Genomic DNA, 26,610 nt, shown 5'->3' on the forward strand with positions numbered 1-26,610 from the left:
AGGAATCAAAAGTCTCACTATAAAGATTGGCGTACCATACACACGTAAACTGGCAGGCCCATGAGCATTGCATTTGGGCTGCCATTTTATTGGGCTACAATAAGTTTGGTTATTTGAACTTTGTTCACATGAATAGTGGATTCTTGACTGAAAATCACATAAATATACAATTCAAGAATTAATATTACAAAAACTATCAATGGTTTTTACTTTACAAAACATAGCAATAAAAATCTAACAAAATCTACCAAATAAGGTAAAAGATAAAAGAAAAGACAGTAAATAAAATAGCATGATTTAAGGTAGCAACTTAGTTTGTTTTTCGAATAGGTTTAAAAAATATAATAAATAAGATAACCGAAAAAAATATGATAAATAAGGTAACATTTCATTTTTATTTTCTTTCCTTTATTTTCTCCAATCTGTTAACAAAATCTCGATACTTTGCTTTTCTTTTTATACAGTTTCTCTTTCATTAATCAAATTATCTCTTTTGAATATTCTTTTTTCTGATAAAAACACCATTGATGTCTGAAGAAGCTTTATAATTTTTCTATGAAGAATTATTTATTCTATAATCTTTTTAGTATAATGGATGGTAGCAATAATTTTATCTTAATTTAATACGAAAAAGACGGGATATAATAGATATAACACGTGCATATTTATTCAAATTCGTAAATCATATGTGAAATCTTTTTTCAAATTCGAACATGACTGAGTTCACATAGTAAGTGGCTATATCTACATTAGTTGTTAATACAACAAAAGATCATATTATTATAAAATTAATTTTTGTTTGTGTAATACAGAGACTTATTCTGCTTATTTTAATTGAGTGATACATATCATAGTGATATTATGATACACATTTTGTATAGATTATATAAGAAGGAATACATATACAGGCCTCTCAACTATTCGACCTTTTCCGTATAGGCACCTCAATTAGGCCATGTACCTATTCTACTCTTTACTCCTTCACAAAACGTTTCAATTGAGCCACATTTTCTGACATGACACTAATTTGACATAATGCGTGCACTGCACTTAATTTAAGAGCATGAAACATTAAATTTTAGCTTTTTTAAAAAAAAATCTCTTTATCTTTTTTATTTTTCTTTATTTTCTTTTTTTATTTTTAAAAAATAATTTGTTCTCATTTTCCTAAGAATTGTTTTGCTGCTCTTCTTCTTATTCATTTCCTTTTTCAATCTTTCTCTCCTTTTTCATCTTTTTCTCTATTAGAAATTGTAAATTTGTATTCTAGACATTAAATTAATGATGAAATAGGTGTGAAAAATTAGAAAACATATGCTATCAATTAGATTTTGTTCATCAATTGATGTTTGTTTTCATCATGACCATCAATGCGTCTTCTTGATCTTTAAAATTCGATGGAATAAATGCATCGTCAAGAAGATAGTCACACTAGCTGACTTTTTTTTTCATCTCCAATTATAAACGTCCTCTGAATCGACGAACTAGAGTCAATTCCGGCGAAAAGTTTCGTCGGAGAAACTTGAGAATTGACCGAAAAACTCTTAAATAAACTAGAAATCCATTGAATCTTCTCACCATTTTCTTCTTCCTATTCTGATCGATTTCTATTTTTCTTGTATTTTTCAGCCAATGTGTGTGTGCAATTTGTGCATAAATGGAGAAATTGATTTGGTGTGTGTGTGTTGCGCGTTAAGAAGAAGAAAAGAAAAAAATGAAGTTTTCAACAATGGTCTCTCCTCTCTCTCTGAAATCATGTCTGTGTGTGTCCAAAAAAGAAGAAGCAATTTTATTTTTTGAGAATTTTTTCTTTCTTCTAAATTGAGTCATGGTATTGTGTGTTTATCAGTGAGTGTAGTGTGTTTTTTGGTACCCCTGTTTTGTGAGAGTCATGTGTGTGTTTGTGAGATTGTGAAGAAGAAAAGGGAAATGGGGTCTGTATGTTTGGAAGGAAAGAGGGGGAGTGGGGGTGGGGGTAGGGGAGGATGGGGTAGGCTGCAGTGGGGGGTTGTATTAATGATATTTTAAAAAAAAAAATAGAGTTAATTATATTAGAAAATTATTTTAATGATTATTTTAAGTTAAATGCCACATGTCATTATTTAATTTGTCACTTTGCCATATCATTGGCGTGTGTATTACACGCAATTTAGATTTTTTGCCACGTCAACAAATTGGGCTCAATTGAAATGTTTTGTGAAGGAGTAAAGATTTCAATAGGTACATGGTCTAATTGAGGTGCCTATACGAAAAAAGTCAAATAATGAGGGGCCTGTATCTGTATTCCGTTATTATATAATATAATATTTATTTATCATGATGCATATTATGTATAGATAATAGTAAACAATTAGTACAAATTATGGCAAATAATTGATAGTAGTGAGAAATGTGGTATTGAATTTTTTTAAATTGTAATAGGGACATTGATTACACTATGGTGCACATGATATAGATTAGTGAAAATTATCATTTATATACTTAGATGGTTTATTACAAGTTATAGCAATACTTTTTCATAATTATTGGATTAAAGAAATAGTTGCAATTTATAGCAACTTTTAAAAATAAAAAAATAAAAAATCAATTTTTCATGATTAATATTCAAATTATCTCCTTGTTTTTAGTAGTTAATGTCTATCTTTATTCATTAAATCTTTTGATAATTATAGTAAGTATTTTGTTGGTTTTAATAATTATCTTTATTTTTTAAAAATTTATTAGTTAAGTTATAAAATCTGTTATTAAATTAAGGAGTAAAATCAGGTAAAGATTATTTTTTTTACAATGATACACGATTTTTTTCTTTTCATTAATTTTTTACTATTCCAATGCTTACACTATTTTCATAGTTACTTTTTTGATTAAAAAATATCCTCAACCATTACTATACCCCCTTTTTTCATTGATTAATTTTTTCTCTTATTTGTTATTGAACTTTATAGTATTGCGTATGAACTTGGGTACGTTTTCATATTTTGTTTCTTCGGGATACAAAATTACTTCAACTTAGGGTTGTCTTCTTGATTTTATTTTTTTTGTAAATCATGGTTTTGAAGTGTAAATTTGATTCTACTCCACGTCTTCTTAATTTTTTTTATTGATAAATTAACATATATAATATATTGTTTATCATATATTATGCAAAAGTCGTAATATTGTTTAACATACATAATATATTATTTATCATGCATTTTTCATACATACGATAATGCAATGCTCTTTAGTATATTATTATGTATACATTATGCATACAATAATATATTTTTTACTACAATCAATTAAACTGATATTATTGTACCCCATCATATATGTCATTAGTTATCAGTTTTTATACATTAATTAGATCATTTACATATTTTTTGTTAGTAAAACATAATAGCTACAAACTTATAATATAATTTTAAACTATTTTAGGGAGAATTCTATGCTAAACTACATATTATAGATAACATTAGTATGCCATTCAAATGAAAGAGTGTATAATATGAAACATGAGATAATTATCAATTAATAAATTCATTTTGTTTGTTCATTTTGAATTCAAAACACTTTGATTACAACATAGAAACATCATCATCAACAATAACAACAACATACCTAGTGTATTCCCACATAGTGGGGGTCTGGGGAGGGCAGAGTATACGCAGATCATACCACTGCCTTATGTGAAGTAGAGCAGTTGTTTCCAATAGACCCCCGGCATAGGATAGATAATAGTATAATAAACACAAAATATAAGTACATATAAACTAGTATAGTATGCAAAATAAACTAACCGCATAACAAACACAAAAGATAAGTGCATATAAACTAGTACAGTATGCAAAATAAACTAACACCGCTAGCCACAAGATAATACTACAGCCACAACACCACGAACAAGAAAGTCCAAAAACAAAAGAACACTCCCCTACTATTACCGACGCACTCCCACCCCCTAACCCTCTACCCTAATACGCATCCTCCACATTTTTTTATCAAAGGTCATGTCCTCCGTAAGCTGTAACTGGTCCATATCATTCCTAATCACCTTCTTCCAATATTTCTTCAGTCTACCTCTACCCCACCTAAAACCATCCATAGTCAGTATCTCACACCTCCTCACTAGAGCATCAGAGTCCCTCCTCATTATGTGCCCAAATCAACATAACCTCACTTCTCATATTTTGTCCTCCACCAAAGCAACTCTCACATTCTCCCGAATAATCTCATTCCTCACCCTATTTTTCTGGCATATCCACACATCTATTGTAACATTCTTATCTTTGTTACCTTCAACTTTTGGATATGGGAGTTCTAAATTGGCCAATACTCTGCTCCATACAACATAGCCAGCCGGACTACCACTCTGTAGAACTTACCTTTAAGATTCGGGGCAACCTACTTAGCACATAGAACTCCCGAAGTGAGTCTCCATTTCAAACACCCTGCCCCAATATAATACGTGATATCCTCATCAATATCACCATTGCCCTTAATCATAGACCCCAGATACTTGAAACTCTCTCTCTTCTAAATGGCCTGGGAGTCCAGCTTCACAACCACTCCAGCCTCCTGCGACACATCACTGAACTTACACTCTAAGTACTCCATCTTGGTTCTGCTTAACCGAAATCCTTTAGACTCAAGTGTCTATCTCCAAATATCCAAATTATCATTAACTCTTCCCCGATTCTCGTCAATCAGTACCACATCATCTATAAATAACATACACCAAGGCACCTCCCCTTGAATATATAGCATCAAAACATCCATCACTAAGGCAAATAAAATCAAGCTAAGAGTCGATCCCTAGTGCAACCCTATCAAAATTGGAAAGTTCTCTGAATCTTTACCTACTGTCCTCACACGAGTCTTCACACCATCATACATTTCCTAGATCGACCTAGTGTATTCCATAGGCACCCCTCTAGATTCCAAGCACCTCCACAAAATCTCCCTGGGAACTTTGTCATATGCCTTCTCAAGATTAATAAACACTATGTACAAGTCATTCTTCCTCTTTCAAAACAACTCCACTAATCTCCTCACAAGGTGAATGGCCTTGGTGGTCGAGCGACCTGACATGAAATCGAACTAATTCTCAGGGATAGTTATGATCCTTCTCAGCCTCAAATCTACCACCCTTTTCCAAACCTTCATAGTATGACTCAACAACTTAATACCTGTATAGTTATTACAACTCTGGATGTCTCCCTTGTTCTTATACACTGGAATCATCGTACTCCACCTCCACGCTTTAGGCATCTTTGCTGCCTTAAAAATACTGTTAAACAACCTTGTCAACCACTCTAAACCTGCCCTGCTAGTGCTCTTCCAAAATTCTACTGAAATCTCGTCTGGCCCCATCGCTCTTCCCCGCCGTATCCTACGAATATCTCCCTTGACCTCCTTAACCTTGATATGCCTACAATAACCATCGTAAAAAATAATTCCATCATTATGTAGAATTATAAGTTGTGAACAATATTAGCAGAAACTCTTTAGAAATTGATAATTAGAATAATCAAATATCCATGATTCTTTCATTACATCTCTGGTTTCCAAAACTAATAATAGCTCCTTCATTGGGCTCTATTGGTTCATCGATATTTCCTTCTTTGTTGCGTACAATGGATATTTTACAAAGAAACCAGCAACTCTCATTTTTTTTTATCCAGATAGACTTTTAACTTTAGTATCGTTGTGTATGATCATTGGTGGGAAGCGATCACTTATTATGTAATTTATTTCAAATTGATTTGAAGTTGTGCCTATCCTCAATTGAACTACAATGGCATCCACTAGCCATTTATAATTTGTAGTAGCATCATACACAATCTCATATACACCAAAATCTTTTGATCTTCCTGTTGAAACAATAAATATAACATCTTTCAACTTTACGTAATATAATATGAAAAAGTGAACACAATTAACAACCGATAATCATACACTGTTAATTACGCAACAACTGTTACTGTTGTAAGAACATACATAACGGAAGTAATAATTCTACAGGATCAATATAAATTACGTAATATCTAGATAACATAATCAACATAAAAATCAGAAAACTTACCTCTTAAAGCTTTCACACAGTTCGTTCAAAGTTTTGTTTCTCAGGCCTGCTGCCTTCTACTACTGCCTGATTTGACCTTTGCTTATCAAACTTGTGTGGGCAAGTGTTTTTGAAATCGTAGAAAAATCATCATCTTCTGAACAAAACCCCTATTTATTATTATTTTCTCTTAAAAAGGGGAAAACAAGAGGCAAACGTTTTTGCCTTTTCAATTGCCCAAAATGTTTTCTGCCCTTAAAAGCCACTTAATGAGCAAAATATTTTTATATTAAAAAGAACATCTTTTTATTTAAAATCAGAAGATATTCCTTTTCTTCTAGAAGACCAATTCATAATATTACTTCTTCTACTAAGTTCCTTTCTCTTTTTCAAAATTAATTAGTTAATTAGGTATAGCAGGGACCACAGATTTATTAAGTGAGGCTTCCAATTATGATATTAATTCGGTAATGAACAAATTATCATATCATAATAAATTACATATTATCCCACTAAAAATCTATAATTTCACTCCTCGATTTAACTTCGAAATCTACCATTATATCTTATTTAACTCACCATGTTAGAATTACCGACACCAATCAATTAAATTAAATACTCTAAAAATTTTAACTCACTGATTAACTTAATCCTTTATTTCTAATGCTCAAATTATTTCACATGACGAATACAAAATCCACCTGTAGGGTTTTCACGTGAAAACTTATAAGCAGTCATAAATGGGTGTCTTCTATCTCAATTCCGAGACATGGTTCAATCAACTAATTAATATTTGACTAGTAATTTGTCATCATCCAACTTATTAGGAATATATTGACTCATAAAAGAGTCTCCCCTTTTGATATATTAAAATGATAAATCAAACCACATAGATCGTAATAATTATATCAAGATTAAGAGTATAAGTACATGTAATAGACTAGAGAAATCATTTATTAATATTCAAAACATAAATGAATATCTCTAATTGCCTCGTTCAATACATACGAAATGTATTAGCACAAGAAATTAGAATATTACCATTTCCATAATTAAGATCAAATTATATTTAATCTTGTGCTAAAGTCATCAAAATGTTTTTCCTACCTCATCTTTGATTATGAACATTAATTTATTACTTATAAGAACCGACAAAATCTTCCGTGCATGAGTTAAAATACTCCATACATAAAATTATCTACTATATAAGAAAAGGACACACATATTAACAAAATTATCTATTCAAATAGAGATCTCATTAATATAATAAATTGTCTTTACATAGGATGAAAATATAATACTATAATACAAACTAGATGGTTAATAGTATATCCCAACAATCTTCCACTTAGACTTATAACTATGAACGCATAATTTTAATACCCATTTATTCCCCTTGTTTATCAAAAACCTTCTGGGTTAAGCCCTTTGTAAATGGGTACGCCAAATTATTTTCGACTCAATCTTTAAAACTCTCACATCACCCATTTGAGTTATATTCCGAATCAAGTGATATTTTCTCTCAATACGGTTACTTCTTTTGTGGCTTTGTGGTTCTTTCGAGTTTGCAACTGCACCACTATTGTCACAATAAAGTTGTAGTGGTGTTTGAACTGAAAGAATAACTCCAAACTTTTTTAGAAAGTTATCGAGCCAAACAATCTCCTTAGCCGCCTCGGAGGCAGCTACATATTTGACTTCCATGGTGGAATCTACGATACATGGTTGCTTGATACTCCTCCAAGCAATGGCTCCACCTCCTAAAGTAAATACATATCCTGAGGTAGATTTTCTAGAATCTTTATTCGACTGAAAATCTGAATCAGTATACCCAATAGGTACAAGATCCCTAAAGTGAAACACAAGCATATAATCCCTAGTACTTTTAAGGTACTTGATTATATGCTTAACCACAATCCAATGTTCTTTCCCGAGATTATACTAAATTCTTCTAACCATGCCAATATCAAAGCAAATATCTGGTCTAGTGCACAATATAACATACATAAGGCTCCCTACAATAGAAGCATAAGGGACTTTCTTCATTCTCTCTATCTCATCAGTCATGTTAGGTGACTGGTCTTTTGATAGAGTAATTTCATGCCAAAGAGGAAGGAATACCTTTTTGGAATTTTGCATACTAAATTTTGCAAGAATAGTATCAATATAAAGTGCTTGAGATAAGCCTAATATTCTTTATTTACGATCTCGTGTGAGCTTGATTCCAAGGATATCAGTCACTTCCTCCAAGTCTTTCATATCAAAACGCGAGGACAGCCACTCCTTAATAGAATTCAACATGCTCTCATTATTTCCTATGAGCAAAATGTCATCTACGTACAAAATTAAAAATGCTACTCTGTCCTCATCCCATTTTTTATAGACGCATGACTCATTTTCACATTGATCAAAACCAAAATTTTTAATCGAATTGTCAAAATAACTATTCCATACCCTAGATGCTTGTTTCAACCCATAAATAAATTTCTTGAGTTTACAAAACTTATGTTCATTACCACTTTCCATGAAACCTTCTAGTTGTGCCATATAAATGCACTCATCAAGACTTCCATTGAGAATAGCCGTCTTGATATCCATTTGTCAAATCTCATAATCATAATGAGCAGCAATGGATAAGAGAATCCTAATGAATTTAAGCATAGCGCTACCCGCAAAAAAGTTTTCTCATAATCAATTCCTTCTTTTTGAGTAAACCCTTTTGCAACAAGCCTTGCCTTAAAAGTTTGCACTTTTCTATCTGCACCTTTTTTTTTCTTATAAATTTACCTACAGCCAATGGGTTTGACTCCCATAGGTGGTTCTACAAGTTCCCAAACTTGATTGGAATACATAGACTCCATTTCAAATTTCATAGCAGCAATCCATATTTTAGCATCTTTATCGTATAGTGTTTCGGCATAATTAAGGGGTTCTATATTAGGCTTCTCAGTAATTCTATCATATGATTCCCCCAAGAACGTAAATCGTAAAGGTTTTTTTATAATTCTCCCACTCCGAAGACTAGTCACTACAGGATTTGCTAATATTGGAACTAAATTTTGAACACCCTGAATGTCTTCCTACACTATAACAGGTTCCTCGATATTATCTTGAATATTTTTCTCCATAATTGCAGGTTGCTCGATGTTCCTCCCACTTTGAGGTAGTGTGATGTTAAGTGTTTGGTCTTGTGCAACCTTTTTCAAATTAACATTTCTCCCACTGCGTAAATGCAGAGGTATGCCAATAATGGTTTTTGAAATTTGTTCTTGTGTTTCATTAGTCGTTATTCTATTGCTCAATTCCTGTAAAATAATTTTACTTCTAGGAACGTGGTTCATTAAATAATCATCTTCAAGAAATCTGACATTTGTCAAAATAATTACCTTTTGTTCCTTAGGACAAAATAAATCCCCTTTTTTTTCTTTTGGATATCCAATAAAAATGAACAATTCTGTCCTAGATTTCAATTTGTCAGTTTTTTCTTTTAGCACATGTGCTGGATAACCCCAAACCCGAATATGTCGTAAACTAGCTTGTGCCCATTTCAACATTCAGATGGGGTTAAAGGTACTGATTTTGAAGGAACCAAGTTCAGAATATAATTTGTTGTTTATAATGCATAACCCCAAAAAGTAAAAGGCAAGTCTGAATAACTTAACATTGATCTAACCATTTTCATAAGAGTTCTATTTCAGCGTTCTACCATACTATTTTATTGTGGTGTTCCTGGAGAAAAATATTGAGATGTCATTTCTGATTCTGATAAGTATTTAATGAATTTCGCAGAAAGTCACTCATCACCTCGATCAGATCATAATGTATGAATATATTTGTTATGTTGCTTTTCCCTTTTCATCTTAAATTCTTTGAATTTTTCAAAGCAATCAGATTTACAGCGCAACAAATAAATATATTCATATTTTGAGTAATCATCTGTGAAAGTCACAAAATACTCAAAACCACCTCTTTCTTGTATATTCATAGGATCACACAAATCAGTATGAATTAATTCTAACTTATTACCGGCTCTATTTTCTTTGGTAGGAAAAGGTCTTTTGGTCATTTTACTTTCTAAACAAGATTCACAAGTTGTAAGTGCCTCCACTTTTAATGAACTCAAAGGTCCATCAAAAACCAATCGTGAAATCCTATTTATGTTAATATGACCTAGACATAAGTGCCATAAGTATGTAGCACTCAATTTTGAAATACGTTTTCTTTTATGTGATTAATCAACATTATTAAGTTCTATTGTTTGTAGCATATTATGGAAAACATCAAATACAAACAAATCATGTATTCTAGGAGCAAAAATAATAAAATACTTATTAAATTTAATAATAGCACAATTATTAGCAAAATAAACATTATAACCAACATCTATTATTCTTGAAACTAAAATTAAATTCCTTTTTATAGAAGGTACGTAAAGAACATTATTCAAATTCAAAACTTTAGAACGACTAAACGAAATAGAAATATTTCCTATAGCTAAGGTTGATGTTGGTTCCCCATTTGCTTGAAACACGTTCAGTTCATTTTCACTTAGGCACCGTATTTCCTGAAACCCCTGCAAAGATGTACATATATGGTTAGTGGCTCCCGAATCTATAGCCCAAAATTGGGTAAAAACATCCGCTAAAAATATTTCAACGACATATGAAAAAAATGTACTTTGTTTCTGCATCTTTGCGAAGCAGCTGGGACACTTTCTTATAATGACAGGTTGCTATCAATGATAGAACTTGCCCTTAGGCTTAGCCACACCACCATTAGCACCTGAAACCTTACAGGACTTTTTCTTCTTTTTCTTTTCACCTTTCGGCTTAGAAGTCGAAGATGAAGATTTATGAACCATTAACGCTGCAGGAAGAGCTTGTTTCTTAATGATAGATTCTGTCGTTTGCATCTCATTCAATAGTTTCGTTAGATATAAGCACATCTTATTCATGTTATAATTCAAGCAAAACTGTTGAAAACTGTCCAGCAGAATCTGTAGGACCATCTCAACCTGAGATTCCTTATCAATAACCGCACTAAAATTTTTTAGCTCATTTAGCAAACTCGTTATTTTAAGAACATGTTCCCCTACCAAAATTTCTTCAACCATTTTTGTGGTCAAAAGGGCTTTCTTAGCTGTCTGCTTTGCGGCACGATTTTACTCACCGAACATCTCTTTGAGAGATTCAAGAATATCATAAGCAGTTGTCATGGATTGATGTTGATGCTGCAACACATTTTCCATGAAGTCAAGAATGTAGCATCTTGCCATCTCAGCAGCCTTAACCCATTTTTCATAGGATTTAGTCTCATCATCAGTCATTTCAGCCGACTTAACAAGACATTCCTCAACCAGCACAAATTTAAAGCCCTCGGTAATAAGAATAATTTTCAAATTATATTTTCAGTCCACATAGTTAGAGCCTTCTAGTTTATTTTGATTCGGGATAGAGGTTAAGGGATTGAATAAAGACATGGTTAATCTGTTATGTAATCAAATTAAAAACAGATCATTAGACATGTTGCAGAATAATAAAATTCTTAAAAACACATCACACATATAACCATGCTCATAAATAGTTAGAATAGTTAGAAAAATTTAACCATTTAAGCAAATACATATGTAATGTATGATATTTTATCTCTTAAATAAAACAGAACCAACTCAGTTAGAGAACTATTGATTTAAGATAGATAAATATCACATTTCATAAGTTTCTGTACCGTTGAACCAACATGTAATTTAGTTGAAAAGTTAATACAAGTCATCAAAAATAAGAGATTAAAAAAATAGTATTACACTATACAAGTTTATCTAATAGGGAAGATGACCTACGTCAACATATAAACTCATATTATTTACTATTTTTAACCACTTAAAATCATAAGGAAAGATCCCGATCACCACTAGTTTGCAAAAAATAATTTTTTCAGAATTTTTAAAGTTTTTGAAAATATAAAAATGCCCAAAACCCCATCAAAACAACCCCAAATAGCCAAAAAGGCCTATCTCACAATAAAATATGAGTATATGTTCGGTGGGTCATTTTCGATGAACGTACCAAATTTCAAGTCATTCGGAGTTTGTCGAAAATTAAAAAACTCCAAAACTGATCAAATCGAAAATTATTGATCAGGCTGTTGCGAGGGTCAGCAGGGCTGCCTGCACTACTTGGCCTTACCTCTACCATTTATACAGTGAATAACGATTATGGTGGACTTAGTCAAAACTCATCATAGTTTTACCCTTAATCCACAATAACAATTTTCAAAAACTAAGTAAAACATGTAAAATTTGTTTTCTGTTTTCTATTTTCTTGATGATAAACTTAGATTCCAGAAAGCATTAACATCACCCATAACAAGAAAATCAGTCACTAACAACATGATATTTACAGTGATTATCAAAAACATCTAAACCAACCATGTAATTTTTTTTTACATTCTTTAGCATATGTAAAAACACTACTGATATCAATTGTTAGAACATGCACAGCGGAAGCAACAATTCTACAGGATCAATATAACTTACATAATATCTATATAACGTAATCGAAATAAAAATCAGGAAACATACCTCTTGAAGCTTTCACACAGTTTGTTCAAAACTTTGTTTGTCAGGTCTATTGCCTTCTACTACTGCCTGATTTAACCTTTGCTTATCAAACTTGTGTGGGCAAATGTTTTTAGATTCAAAAAAAAATCATCATCTTTTGAACAAAACCCCTATTTATTATTATTTGTTCTTAAAGAAGGGAAAAGCAAGAGGCAAACGCTTTTGTCTTTTCAATTGTTCAAAACGTTTTCTGCCCTTAAAAGCCACTTAATGAGCAAAATGTTTTTATATTAAAAAGAACATTTTTTTAATTTAAAGTCAGAAGATATCTTTTTCCTTCTAGAAGACCAGTAATACTACTTTTTCTAGTAAGTTTCTTTCTCTTTTTCAAAATTAATTAGTTAATCAGATAAAGCAGGGGCCGTAGATTTATTAAGTAAGGTTTCCATTTATGATATTAATTCGATAATGAACGAATTATCATATCATAATAAATTATAAATTATTTCACTAAAAATCTGTAATTGCACTCATCGATTTAACTTCAAAATCGACCATTACATCTTATTTAATTCTCCATGTTAAAATTATCGACACCAATCAATTAAATTAAACTGTCTGAAAAATTTAACTCATTGATTAATTTAATCCTTTATTTATAATGCTCAACTTATTTTTCATGACGGGTATAAAATCCACCTACAGGATTTTCACATGAAAACTTATAAGCAACCATAAAGGGGTGCCTTCTATCTCAAGTTTGAAATATGGTTTTATCAACTAATTAATATTTCACTAAGTAATTTATCATTATCCAACCTATTAGGAATATATTGACTCATAAAAGAGTCTCGCCTTTTAATAGATTAAAATGATAAATCAAACCACATAGATCGTGATAATTATATCAAGATTAAGAGTATAAGTACATGTAATGAACTAGAGAAATCGCTTACTAATATTCAGACTATAAACGAATATCTCTAATTGGTCCGGTCAATATAAATGAAATGTACCAGCATAAGAAGTTAGAATATTATCATTCCCATAATTAAGATCAAATAATATTTAATCTTGTGCTACAATCATCAAGATGTTTGTCCTACCTCATCTTTGATTGTGAACATTAATTTATTACTTATAAGAACCGATAATTTTAGTCTTCCTTGCATGAGTTAAAATACTCCATACACAAAATTATGTACTATATAAGTAAAGGACGCACATGTTAACACAATGATCAATTCAAATAAAGATCTCATTAATATAATAAATTATCTTTACACGGGATAAAAATATAACACAAACTACATGGTTAATAGTATATCCCAACAACTGTGACTTTCCATCTCATCTTATAGAAAATTCAGCTTGATGACATCACGTAATTAAAGAACAAATATAAAAAAAAACAATTATAATTTTTTCCCTGAATGTTTTTCCATAATGAATAATGAAATATTGTATATTAAAAAAAATTAATGGAAATATCAAATTGCTAAACATACATGAAACATTCCATCTCCCTCCATGATGTATCATAATTAAATACAAATTATCACAATTCATATTTCTATGTCTCTATTTTAACTTTTGCATATTGAAGAACATGATTTTCAACAAAAAATACTCAAATAGCAATGTCCTAAAACCTCACATACAACAAGAAAACCTTGTGGGAGTTTTTGATTGCAAAACTATATTCTTGTAGAGAAAAAAGAAGTGTTTATTGAAGAAGATGAACGAGAAAGGGATTTGTTTTAAAAAGAGGAAACAACGGTTAAAGAGAGATTTGGGAAACGATTGATATCTCTTATTAACTGTAATATATTTTTAAGGAAAGAATAATTATTTTTTGCTATATTAAATTTGTTTTTTCCTTTTTGGTTTGGTTTTGATTTGATTAGTTAAAATTATAAAAATTCAGTTTTTAAAAAATAAAAGTTGCTATAACTTGCAAACTAAAAGATTTTGCTATAACTTGCATTAAATAATCTAACCTTGTATATTTAGGTTTTCTCCCCCAAAGATTATGGTATCTTGATAATAATCGTTATACTGTGAAATATGTTATTTGGTATATGATAAATGGTAAAAAGTATGAAATTTATATAGTAGCTAAATTTGTTTGTTGATTGTATTCAATATATATAAATTATGGGTTTAGTATGGTATTCATATGGCATAGTCTATGGTGTTAGTATGAATAACGGTATAGATTGTGGTATAAAATTTTATCATTGAATTTATTCGTTTGTTATATTTAATTTATAATTTATGATTGCACTATGGTGCACAACTGGTATAGATTATGGTAACTTAGTCAATAATAGTTACAGTGTGGAATGTGTTATTTGGTGAGCTCAACTAATGTATGTCCACAATCACCATAAAAACACAATCGAATTAATTAATGAATTATTACAAATAAAGGTATATGGAGATTTTCTATACTTTTTCACAATAACTTAAAAAAATGAAATAACAAGTTGGTTCAAAAAATCTTTGGAACTGAAGAAGTAGATGAAAAAATTACGGAGATAAAATGAAAATTTTAGGTTAATAAAGAGTTTAATTGATTTCTCAGACGGAATATATCTAGAAATATACTATCTATGAAATGAAAGAAAGAAAATTTTATAGAGAGGGATGGAGAAAGAGGAGTATAGAGAGATATTTTTGAAATAAACTTTAAAAATCATATGAATTAATTAGGAGTGGAGAGCTATCAACAAATCAAGTCATTTATCTAAAATAACTCTCCAAAAATAGGCCAAAATCATCACATCCATTTTCAGTTCAAAAAATATTTTTTTACTTGAAATATATGTTTTGTAAATAAAAACTAAATTTTGTAATTAAAAATAGTATATGTATGTGTTGTAATTTAAGGTCTTAAATAGTACATTTATATGATTTTTGTGCATCGTTATATAAAGGGTTCCTTTTTAGGTTATTATATCATTTGGATTTTGTTTATATTTTTAAAAGTTGTACAAATATCACTTGAAACCGCTAAAAATTAGATTGTCGTTTGATACATACATATGTGGATCATCGTTTAATATTTTCTAATAAAATTTTTAATTTGTTTAAAGGGATTTTTTAGACTATACAATGTTTATATGTTGTAAGAGAAATAAAAAGAGGTTTATTTACTAAGAAGTTATCTCAAAAAAGGATAATTTATGAAAATTGGACGATTTGCATGGATACATGATTTTGATGTTGTGTCGATTTTAACTTTTCTTTTGCATGTTTATCCCACGTCGGATAACTTTAAAGTGCATCAATTTTATACGGTTAAAATTTATATCACTTTAACAATATTTACTTAAATTTCAATTTAAAGATAAGCACCAGTTCATATTTACTATTGCTTTAGTCATCCATTATCTCATAATCATATCTTATGTATTAACTATCATATAACAATTCTTTCATCATTAATCTGTTACTAATGAATGAATAATTTAGCAAAAGTGGGCAGAATTGGATATTGAGGGGGTAAATCTGCTCTTTGAAAAAACACAATGGACCAAACATTGCAAATATCAGAAACGGAAAATTATCTCCGCAGGCACAGCATGAAAAATAAAGAACATACATATATACATACGATAAGGTACCACAGTCACACACACAACCTAGTAAAAAGAGAATCCAATTCATTATTCATGGCATTAGAACAAACACTCGCATTCACAAACCCCTTCTTCTCTTCAACACCTAAAACCCCATTTAACACAACTCACATCCCTACCAAATCTCTGTCTTTTCCACTATTTTCAAAATTAACTTGGGGGAGTTGTCGTATAAGATGTTCATTTGACTATAATAGTTCCGTAAATGGCAATGTTGAAGTTTATGAGTATGAAAGATATGCGACTGGGTTTAGTCAGTATCCACGGCCTTCAGAAATACAGTGGAAAAAGGAACTTTGTAATTCAGTGCAGCTTATTGGGAATGTAGCTCTCCCGGTGCAAATTAAGCATCTTAATTCTGGAAAGGTTGTAGCTTGGACTCGGCTTGCTGTTAGGAAGTCTCAAAATGATACTACTTGGTAATTTAAACGAGGCCTAATTGATTTGTTTGATTGCTTGTCGCTTTTCTGTTTCTCCTTTTGAAAATTTTGATATATCAATTCCAACACTTGCAGAATTAAAGGGGTCGTTTGGTTGACGGTTAGAGTTACATAGGTTAGTAATGCAGGGATTAGTTATGTAGGATTTAATAATTCATGTATTAGGGGTCGTTTGGTAGCTGGTTAGAACTATACAGGTATTAGTAATGCAGAGATTAGTTATGCGGGAATTTATGTATTAATTTAAGCAATATTTGTTATGTAGTGTTAAGTTATTCATGTATTAATTCATGCTTCGACTTTGATCTTTATGGACTAGCACCAAGATCGAGGATTTAATGTCTGCATAACTCAACTACAAGCAACCCTTTAGTTATTCCATCTTCTACCCTTTACATAGAAAAGTGTGGAGGACGTGAATTAAGGTAGAAAATTAGTAGGTAAGAGTGCGTCCATGCCAGTAAGTAGGGGTGCTTTGTTTTGTGGTCCGTATTGGTAATCGTGGGCTTGCGCTTGTAGTTTCTTATTCTTGGAGTTTGGTGATGGTTGTTGTTTCGGGTAGATCGGTTATAGTATTATTTTATGGTAGTCTTGATTCTAACACTATTTGTTGTTTTCTTTCTACATATTGTTGCTTGCTCTTATATAATGTTTTTTTCTAGAATGTTTTTTATCTTGAGCTGGGGCTCTATCGGAAATAGTTTCTCTACCACACCTCTGAGGTAATAGACGGGCTGCATACACTTTAGCCTCTCCTGACCCCACTTTGTGGGAATACATTGCGTATGTTGTTGTTGTAGATTTCCTCATAACTATCATGTGGGATTGTAAACGAGTAACCAAACACCGTACTTGGTGTGTTGAATTTTAATATAGCAAGTAAAATTCTACCAAACATGGTACTAGTTATGCCAGTTTTAATACATGAATAATCCATTTTCTAACCAAACACTCCCTAAGTAAACTATTAACTATTTTCATTCACCAATACAAGTAGTAATAATGTAAGCAGGTTAGTTTAAAAGCAAACTTTTGTGTTAATATCAAAACTTTTGGCCAATAACAAATCCATCAAAGTGATCCAAGTCATCCAACTATAATGCATCTAATAGGTACTCCAATATTGTTGCTTTAGTTTGTATATTTTTTCGTAATTGTTGTTTATTATGACATTGTTCAATCTGTTGTTACACTTATGGGCTTAATGAGATTATCTTGAAGCCTTCATAGTTAGAAAATTTGATTTACTTGAAAATTATGATGTGGAAATCAAATGAATGATGCAGTAGATCTACTATGACGCCATGAGGCTATGGCATCCTCAATCAACCGACAGGAAACTGATTGGAAATATGCGTACTTCTAGTATTTTAACATGACGATTAGTGAAAGTATGAAGTGGAAGGCGAAATTTATGCTTTCAACTGAAAAATACTGCCTTTTTCTTTTGCCAAATTCAAGATCAATGTGGCAAACACCTATGACTTAAAAGCTGCTTCCTTAATTCCATCGACTCATGAAAGCTATCTCTGTTGGTAGAGCCCCTGTATCCTAATGTTTAATGATCTACTTCTTTCCACTTCCACAACTGGACAGTCTCTGATTTCTCCACATCACATACTGAGAAAGTCACTGTTCATGAATTTGCTGATACCAATTTTAGTTCGACTAGGGGACTAGAAAAAATCCTAAAACTGAAATGTGCTATGCCGCATGAACTCAAGTGTAGTTGCATAAACTAGTCGCTGAAGCAAGATCTAATTTTGAAGTTTCCTTATCCAATTCCTTTTGCATTCTTGGAAACGCCTCTATGCTTTTGATTTCACGAACATTGTGTTTGAAGCATAAGTAGTGTGAAACCAACAACCCTTTTGTTCTCCAAGTGGATACCTCTTTTCTCTATCGAAGTTACATTCTTTTAGGACCCAAATATCTGAAAGCTGCCATTTGGTTTGGCATTACTTCTTGCCTCAGGCTTTCATTTTCTTCATTAGGACTTTGACTAAATTCTGTTTCTTTTATAGTGTAGTTTATTAGTGTGTCTGTCCTCGGTTTGTATTTCTCCTTTGAGGGCCCAGATCATGTTCTTTTTGCATCGATAAATTTGAGTCTAACCTGGAATGTTTCTACGTAAAGGATTTGTTTCATTGGTCTCGCGTTCCTACTGTTTCTTCCTTAATGAATAAAAGGAAGGTTAAGCAGTGATGAAGCTTACTGCTTGAAATAGCAATCCTCCCTATCTTTTTTTTTTTTCAAAAGATCCTGCTTAATGACCAATAGCAGAAATTTCAGTTCTTTGGTTTTTATTTTTGTGGTTTCAGGATTAATTTGACATTTTGGGATGAGTTGGCTAATGTTGCCAATCAACATATAGAGAAAGGACAGCAGATATATGTCTCTGGTCGCCTAATCTCAGATACAGTTGAAGGAGATGATGGGAAAGAACAGATTTATTATAAGGTTGCTTTACTTATATTTTTCTTTGGGTGTTATAGTGACATCATGTTTGTCCTCTACCTGATTGACTGTGAACTTTTACGTTCTTTTTTGGCAGGTGGTCGTTCAGCAATTGAATTTTGTAGAAAAGAACTCTCCTCCTATTGCCCCTTATAATGGGGACTCTAATTCCATGGCACCACGTAAATAACACTTACCTAAGAACTGTGTTTACTGCTAGAGATGGATGCACATTTTTGTGGAGTCAAATTTCCAAGAGGTTTCCATTTGTGGGTTTGCAGGTAAAAAGCAAAACAACTATGCTGGAAATACCACTGGATCCACAGAGGAGCTATGGCAAGCTTTCTTTGCTAATCCACTGGAATGGTGGGATAATAGGAAGAACAAGGTAACCCAGAAAGCAATTCTTAAAAAGACAAACAAAAAGTTGTCGATTGTCGTAGCATCACTTGTTGGCTTAGTGTCCTTGCATCATAATTAAATTGCAGTTTTATACTTTAGTCTTTGCTGGTGTATGTATAATACACGTGACACGCTTGTGGCAGAATTGAGCTTGTGAATGCCATATGCTTCATCTAGTGTAACTCCATTTTTGGGGTAAAATTTAGTGGTAATTCTGTGATAAAAAAGGTGTAGTTTGCTTGGGAGCATGGAAGACAAACTAAAAGCAAAAGATAGTCTGAATGTTTCATGAACCTATCAAATGGAAAAACGAAATACTGTTTCAAATGTAAGAATGCTGAACTTGGGTGTTCAAATTTCAAGTTGCTGCCGTGTGACTAGGAGGTCACGGGTCAAGCCTTGGGAACAGCCTCTCGCAGTACTGCAAGGTAAGGCTGCATACAATAGATCCTTGCGGTCGGGCCCTTCCCCGGACTCTGTGCATAGCGAGAGCTTTAGTACACCGGGCTGCCCTCAAGGAATAACATCTCTCACGTTACAAATACTCTGTAATATTATTTGCTTTGACAGAGGAGTCCAAACTATCCAGACTTCAAGCACAAAGATACAGGTGAAGCATTGTGGGTAGAAGGCAGGTATAATCCAACATGGGTGAAATCTCAACTTGCAGTACTGGATTCAAAGATGGAATCTTTTCATGATCAAAATGACAGCAGAAATGCAGATCTCATGTTCATGGATAATTTCCAATTTTAGGTGATCCCCATTTGATTTTGGCTGTACTTTCAAATATTCTCTCTTGTATAGGTTTGTTCCTTCCTATAGGAACATAAGTTTTGTGTTACTTGTTTGCTAGTACTGCTGTTCAAGGAATTTAGATTTTCACTGTAAGTCTTTGAGTTGTTGTAAGCTAACAAGAAGAATGAATGCTGTCAGCTTCACATTGTCACATTCTTCAGCATCCTTTGGGTACCAGGAGTACATGGTCTTCTCCCTTGTCATGAAAATAGTACTCCCTCCATTTCAATTTGTTTTCTTATTTTCGTTTTTACTCTATTTCTAAGAAATGCCTTTTTTTCTTTCTTGACAACTCTTTAGTTCTAACTTTTCATGTGGCGTGTTTTAGAAGGATTAGAAGACATTTTCGTACATTCTTCGTATCTTTACTTTATGACCAAAAGATTGAAAAGTTTTCTTTACTTTTTAAAATGTAAGTGTCAGGTCAAAATCCGACAACTAATAAGTTGAAAAGGAAGAAGTATATTTAACTAGCATCTGGGGTCAAACGAACAGATATCGGCAGGATGCCGGGGCAATCACTGGAACAAGGGAAGATTGATTCGTGTTCTTAGAAATCGTACGAGAATAGAATTTGATATATCTGCGACGTGCGCCTGGATGGAGAAGCCGTGCCATCAATTACGGGACAATATTTTCATGATCGAGAAGAATAAAAAGAAATCTACACGCTGGTCAAAGTATTACTTACACTGCGGGATGGACGCCTTGTTCAATAATTCAATTAATTAGAATCTGGAAATTTGAAAACAAGATCACACACATCTCAACATTTGTAACTGACTCCACGACTTTGAGTTGAACTTCAAAATAGAAGCAATATACTTGGATAGGAATTGGTATTTAAAATTAAGATTACCATTAGCTATGTTTTTCTAATGCACGTCACAATTCGTTAAGAGTCATCACAATTAAACAAAACAAACGATGAATTTATTGATCTTTTTCCTGTTTTTGAACTATAGAGGATGGAGGGTGGGGGTAATTATCAATCAACATAAGATGTGCCGTGGTACTAACATTTTGTATTCTTCCCGTATATATATACTTGTAAACAATACACATCAAACTCTTCCAAAAAAGAAAAAACTTTTTGTACAAGTAGATCTAGATCTATTCCATGCAACAGAAGATTAACGTTACAAAACTGAAATGATCATCATCACAGACGGATCAATATCCTCAGCCTTGTCTTGTTCATTGTAGCACGTCTGTATGTACGATTGTACGTATCACGTATGTATGTATTTCCATGTTTCTTGAAAATCCCAATTATAAGCTTCTGCTTTATAATTATAAGGGTACTTTCATGAACCTCATGGCAAAGAGTCCAGCAACACATATAACTCCTTTTTTTAAGCCTTGTCCTATAGGCATGCTAAACCTTTTGCTTCAGATCCTTTCATTATTCTAAGCCTTCTGCATGAATTGATGAACATCTCCCATGGTACATCTCCAACTAGCATCCAATCACCATCTTTGTCTTCATAAGTTGGTGCATAATCAGATCCATTGTATCCTTCTCTTTCTGAATATACCCCTGAAGTTATTCAACACAAAACATAAGATTTTCGGATCTAACACAAACAAACATATCGAAGTACTATTTAATTTATATTATATACACTGCATGTGTAACGAAATTACTGAAACTTACCAATAGTGCACTTGAACATGTTTTGTAAAGCCTTGAGTAGCTCTGGGTAGCTTTTGTAAATCTTAAGGTCAATTTTTCTCAAATAAGGTGCTCCATCCATACTAACTTTTAAGTACATCCCTAAAGAAGTATCAGATTCTGGTTTCTTGGCTTGTACGATATTCTTCCTGTAAGATCGAACTGGTGGCCAACCAACAACTTGTGCTCTGAAATTATTAAAAAAAAAATCTTGTTAAAACCCGATCTATATAACAATATTCAAATCAACCAAGAAAAAGAGCAAAAAAATGTAAAAATAGTTCAACAACACTTACTTTGGTGCAGGAGGAGCGTACTCTTGTTGTTCATTTTCGGTTACACAAGATGAGTTATTATCATCCATCTCCGATAAAGGTCTTTTTTTGCTATTTTTAGCACTATTTGAGGTAGAAGATTGTTTCTCTGATTCATCTAGTCCAGGCAAACCTAATCTTAATTCAGTTGCCTCAAGATTCAGATCCTTCTCGTAAATCGCTCTTCGTCTTTCCATCTCCAAACAATTTATTTTCCTCCTGTAGTTCTTGAGCGGTCTGCTGTATGTTAACCGATTAGTGATACACTTAAGGAAATTGCAGAGTACTTCTGGTAATGAAGAGTTATTAGTTGTTTTGCAAATTGCAAGTTGTGAATGATGAATAATGAGGAAGGGGGGATTGATAATTTTATATGAAGAGTAAGGCTAGACAATATCTAGGTGAGTTATTCTGTATGTGCATGAATTTCATAGCATGGGAAAATGACTTGCCCACGCCTCTTTGTCAATACGCGCTTAGTTGCAGCCAGTTAAACAGACAATGTGTTGATTACGCACGTTCATTGCGAATTTTGGACACAGGTTACGTTAGTTGGAACACAAATTTTCATGCAACAGCTACTGATGTCCATCATATGACCGGCAATTTTGGGTTGCTTGATGTGTGATGAGGGAACACAAGAGGGACACTCCACACGCCAGTATTCAAAGCTGTGGTCCGGAAAATCGACGCTTAAAGTTGTTGTTATGTGACCAGAAAGTCACCCAGTCAAATTGTAGAAACAGTCTCTCGCTACCTACAATAAACACTTGTACTTCGAGTCTTCCCCAAGCAGCGAGAATTTAGTGCATCAAACTGCCTTTTTTAATTTTAAGATTATAGTCCTAATGATTAATGAATTAGTTTGATCAAATGGAAACATGACTAGCGTTACGTTACATGAACTAGGTTAGGGTATTGTGTATAAGATATAGATATATAGAGATTCACATGTTGCGTGATTACATGCGTAAATTTTGTTCCGTATTATTTATAACTAGTGAAATTGTCCGCACTTCGTACTATTATAAAAGCTCATAAAACATCAATAAGATAAAAGTCCATAAAACATCAATAAGTTTTAAATATAAATTAAATAGAAGAGGTATTTACAATCTCTCTCTCCTATACACACACTCGGACATATAAGTCATTGAATAGAGGAAAACTTTCGATTAGCCGTTAACAAACTTTCAATAACATCATAAGTTACTATTTTAACGAAAAGAAATTTATAAGCTTCCTATAATTAAAAATTCATATAACATAAAAAATAAAGAGAAATTATAGGGAGAACATACAAAAAGATAAATAATGAAACATCATTCTTATGGCCTTAATCATTAAAAGATAAAAGGAAAAAAAAATGAAATCAGTGCACAATCTTTCGAGCTCTTGTCGACACTATTCACTCCCACAAGCCGATCACCATTCAATAGCTTTCATCTTATTAAATAGAGAAAATGGCCACAAGCCCCCCCAACCTTTAACCCAAATCTCAACTACACACTTTTACTTTGCGGAGGTCCTATCACATCCCTGAGCTATTTTAAAGTGGAATAATTACCCCCTGAAAACTGATTCCCAGATGTGTAATGGAAAGTGAGCAACACCACTTGCCATGTAATGCCACGTAATTTCCATGTAATATTATATTTTTATATAAAAAAATTAATTATTATTCTTTATATATATATATATATGTATATATTTTCTTTCCCTTTCCCTTTCCCTTTTTCTTTTTCTTTTTTTTTCCCTCCTCCATACTTTGGAAACGGATTCTGCAATTTCCAAGTCTTAAAATGGCCAAGAGGGCAAAACATCCATTCTTTATCTGATTCATGTTTCCAATAGTTCTTTGTCACTACCCAATTCTTCCCCAGGATTGAATCCTTCCCCTTTCGATTACCCAACTCTTTTGAGGTGTTTTTATGTATCAACCATGTTCTAGTTTTAGCCTTCATTAGTTAAAAGCAGCCCACTTGACTGCTGTATCTGTGCCTTTGTCCTTCAATTTGCCAAACAAAACCATTTCAAGGAAATAGAGAAAATGATTTCGGTATGACACACAACGAAGATGAAACTTGGACATTGGACATGCATCCTTCCTTTAATCCTTTATGATGTTCTGCTTTCCTTAGGAATTAGGAAACATACCTGTTAATAAATAATCAGCACAGCCTATGATAGTAGTGTAGAAATGGCGGGAGCCGTCCACAAATTGTATTTTAGCTATTGCACTAATTGTAAAAATAATTGTTAATTTGTTCTTTCGATGAAATGGAAGATGACCCATTTTGCGTTTGTGTTTAAATAATTGTTAATTTGGTCAGTTTGATGGAATTGAAGATAGACCCATTTGGGGTGTGTGTGTTGAAATAATGGTTAATTGAGTTATTTTTTATGAAATTGCGAATGATTTATTTGGTGTGTCTGTGGAGCAGCCATGGTGTTTTGTTGAAGAGAAGAAACAAGAAAGAAGAGAGCAGTCATGGTGTTAAAGAAAGAAAAGCCATGGTGTTAAAGAAAGAATAGAGAAAGAAGACAATTGAAAAATAAATAAAAAACATTAGAAATTAAAACGCCTTCACTCTCTCAAAGAGAGTGCACTACACCTTTCGTGCCACCTCAGCATTTAGGGAGAAAATAAATCAATTTTAAAATAGTTCGGGGGGGTCATAGGATCCCCGCAAAATATAGGTGTGTAGTTAGGATTTAGGATAAAGGCTGGGGGGCCTTTTGGCCATTTTCTCTATTAAATATAAATTAGATACAAGAGGTATTTACAATCTCTCTCTCTCCTATATACACACTCGGACGTATAATTCAACACCATTTTGCTCATTCATTTTCGCATTTTGCTCTGAATAGAGGAAAACTTTTGATTAGCAATTAACAAACTTTAAATAACGTCATAAGTTACTATTTGAACTAAAAGAAATTATAAGCTTCCTATAATTAAATATTCATATAACATACAAAATAAAGAGAAATCATAGAGCGTACATACAAAAAGATAAATAATGTAACATCATTCTTATGATCTTAATCATTAGAAGATAAAAGAAAAAAAATAAAATAAGTGCACAATCTTTTGAGCTCTTGTCGACACTATTCACTCCCCCAAGTCGATCATCATTCAATAGCTTTCATCTTATTAAATATAAATTAGATAGAAGGGGTATTTACAATCTCTCTCTCCTATATACACACTCGGACGTATAATTCTTTGAATAATGGAAAGCTTTTGATTAGCAGTTAACAAACTTTCAACAATGTCATAAGTTACTATTTGAACGAAAAGAAATTATAAGCTTCCTATAATTAAAAATTCATATAACATTCAAAATAAAGAGAAATCATAGAGAAAACATACAAAAAGATAAATAATGCAACATCATTATTATAACCTTAATCATTACAAGATAAAAGAAAAAAAATAAAATCAGTGGACAATCTTTCAAGCTCTTGTCGACACTATTCACTCCCATAAGCCGATCATCATTCAATAGCTTTCATCTTATTCTTCAAGTCAAACTAAAACATGTATATAATAAGAACCAAAAACATAATAAAAGTAACTTAAAAGGTTAATGCATGCATCATTTCTACAAAATCTTAAAATATCTTTCTCTATAGGACTATGATATGGCATTCCAAAGTAATGTCATGAATATTACTAATAATTATTTTAGGAGTTATGATAATAAAAAGTCATGAAAGTAATAAAAATAAAGATCATTAAATTTAGGGATAATACTCACAAAAATATTTGAACTTTGACCGAATTTTCAGTTGAGTGTACTGAAATTTGCGGGGGGTCCTATTACCCCTAGTGGCATATATCTGCCCACTTGGATACGTGTAAATGTGAGGTTGGCGCATGTATTACATCGCCATCTACCAAAAAATATACGTGTAAAAACGAGATTGACGCTTGTATTACACCGCCAGCCACCGAAACTGTGTGTGGCGTTTCGGGGGAGGAATTAAATCCAATTTAAAAAGTCTAGGGGTAATAGGACCCCGCAAAGTTCAGTGTACTCAACTGAAAATTCGGTCAAAGTTCTGATATTTTTGTGAGTATTATCCCTTAAATTTACATTAAAGAATATGAATAAATAATTAATCGACAGACACCCTGTGTTTCTTTTTAATTGCTCCATTTTCTTTTTTAGAGTCAAATGGTACAAATTTTGACCAACATTTTAGGATATATTTCTTAATTAATTTTTTTTTATAATTTATAGTACTTTTTAAAATAAAAATGGAACGTAT

At 32.2% G+C, this 26,610-nt stretch overlaps 2 protein-coding genes across 4 annotated transcripts; one reads left to right on the plus strand and one right to left on the minus strand.

Annotated features, from left to right (window-relative positions):
• The first annotated feature begins 16,216 nt into the window (after positions 1–16,216).
• Positions 16,217–21,192, plus strand: LOC107863843 (protein OSB2, chloroplastic). 3 transcript variants are annotated; one of them, XM_016710003.2, is made up of 6 exons: positions 16,217–16,665; positions 19,008–19,146; positions 19,241–19,325; positions 19,425–19,531; positions 20,116–20,301; positions 20,761–21,192. In XM_016710003.2, the coding sequence occupies exons 1-5, from the start codon at positions 16,280–16,282 to the stop codon at positions 20,299–20,301; spliced, it is 903 nt and encodes a 300-aa protein (XP_016565489.2). In that variant the 5' UTR covers positions 16,217–16,279; the 3' UTR covers positions 20,761–21,192. The 3 variants fall into 3 exon arrangements, with proteins under 3 accessions (XP_016565489.2, XP_047263946.1, XP_047263947.1); XM_047407990.1 differs by having other exon boundaries at positions 20,767–21,192; XM_047407991.1 differs by having other exon boundaries at positions 20,839–21,192.
• A 156-nt stretch (positions 21,193–21,348) lies between these two features.
• Positions 21,349–23,113, minus strand: LOC107863844 (auxin-induced protein 22D). Its single transcript, XM_016710004.2, has 3 exons — positions 22,315–23,113; positions 22,001–22,206; positions 21,349–21,883 (listed from the first exon to the last, which is right to left on the minus strand). The coding sequence occupies exons 1-3, from the start codon at positions 22,527–22,529 to the stop codon at positions 21,711–21,713; spliced, it is 594 nt and encodes a 197-aa protein (XP_016565490.1). The 5' UTR covers positions 22,530–23,113; the 3' UTR covers positions 21,349–21,710.
• Positions 23,114–26,610: the final 3,497 nt, after the last annotated feature.

This window comes from Capsicum annuum, chromosome 3, assembly GCF_002878395.1.
Source record: "Capsicum annuum cultivar UCD-10X-F1 chromosome 3, UCD10Xv1.1, whole genome shotgun sequence".
NCBI lineage: Eukaryota > Viridiplantae > Streptophyta > Magnoliopsida > Solanales > Solanaceae > Capsicum > Capsicum annuum.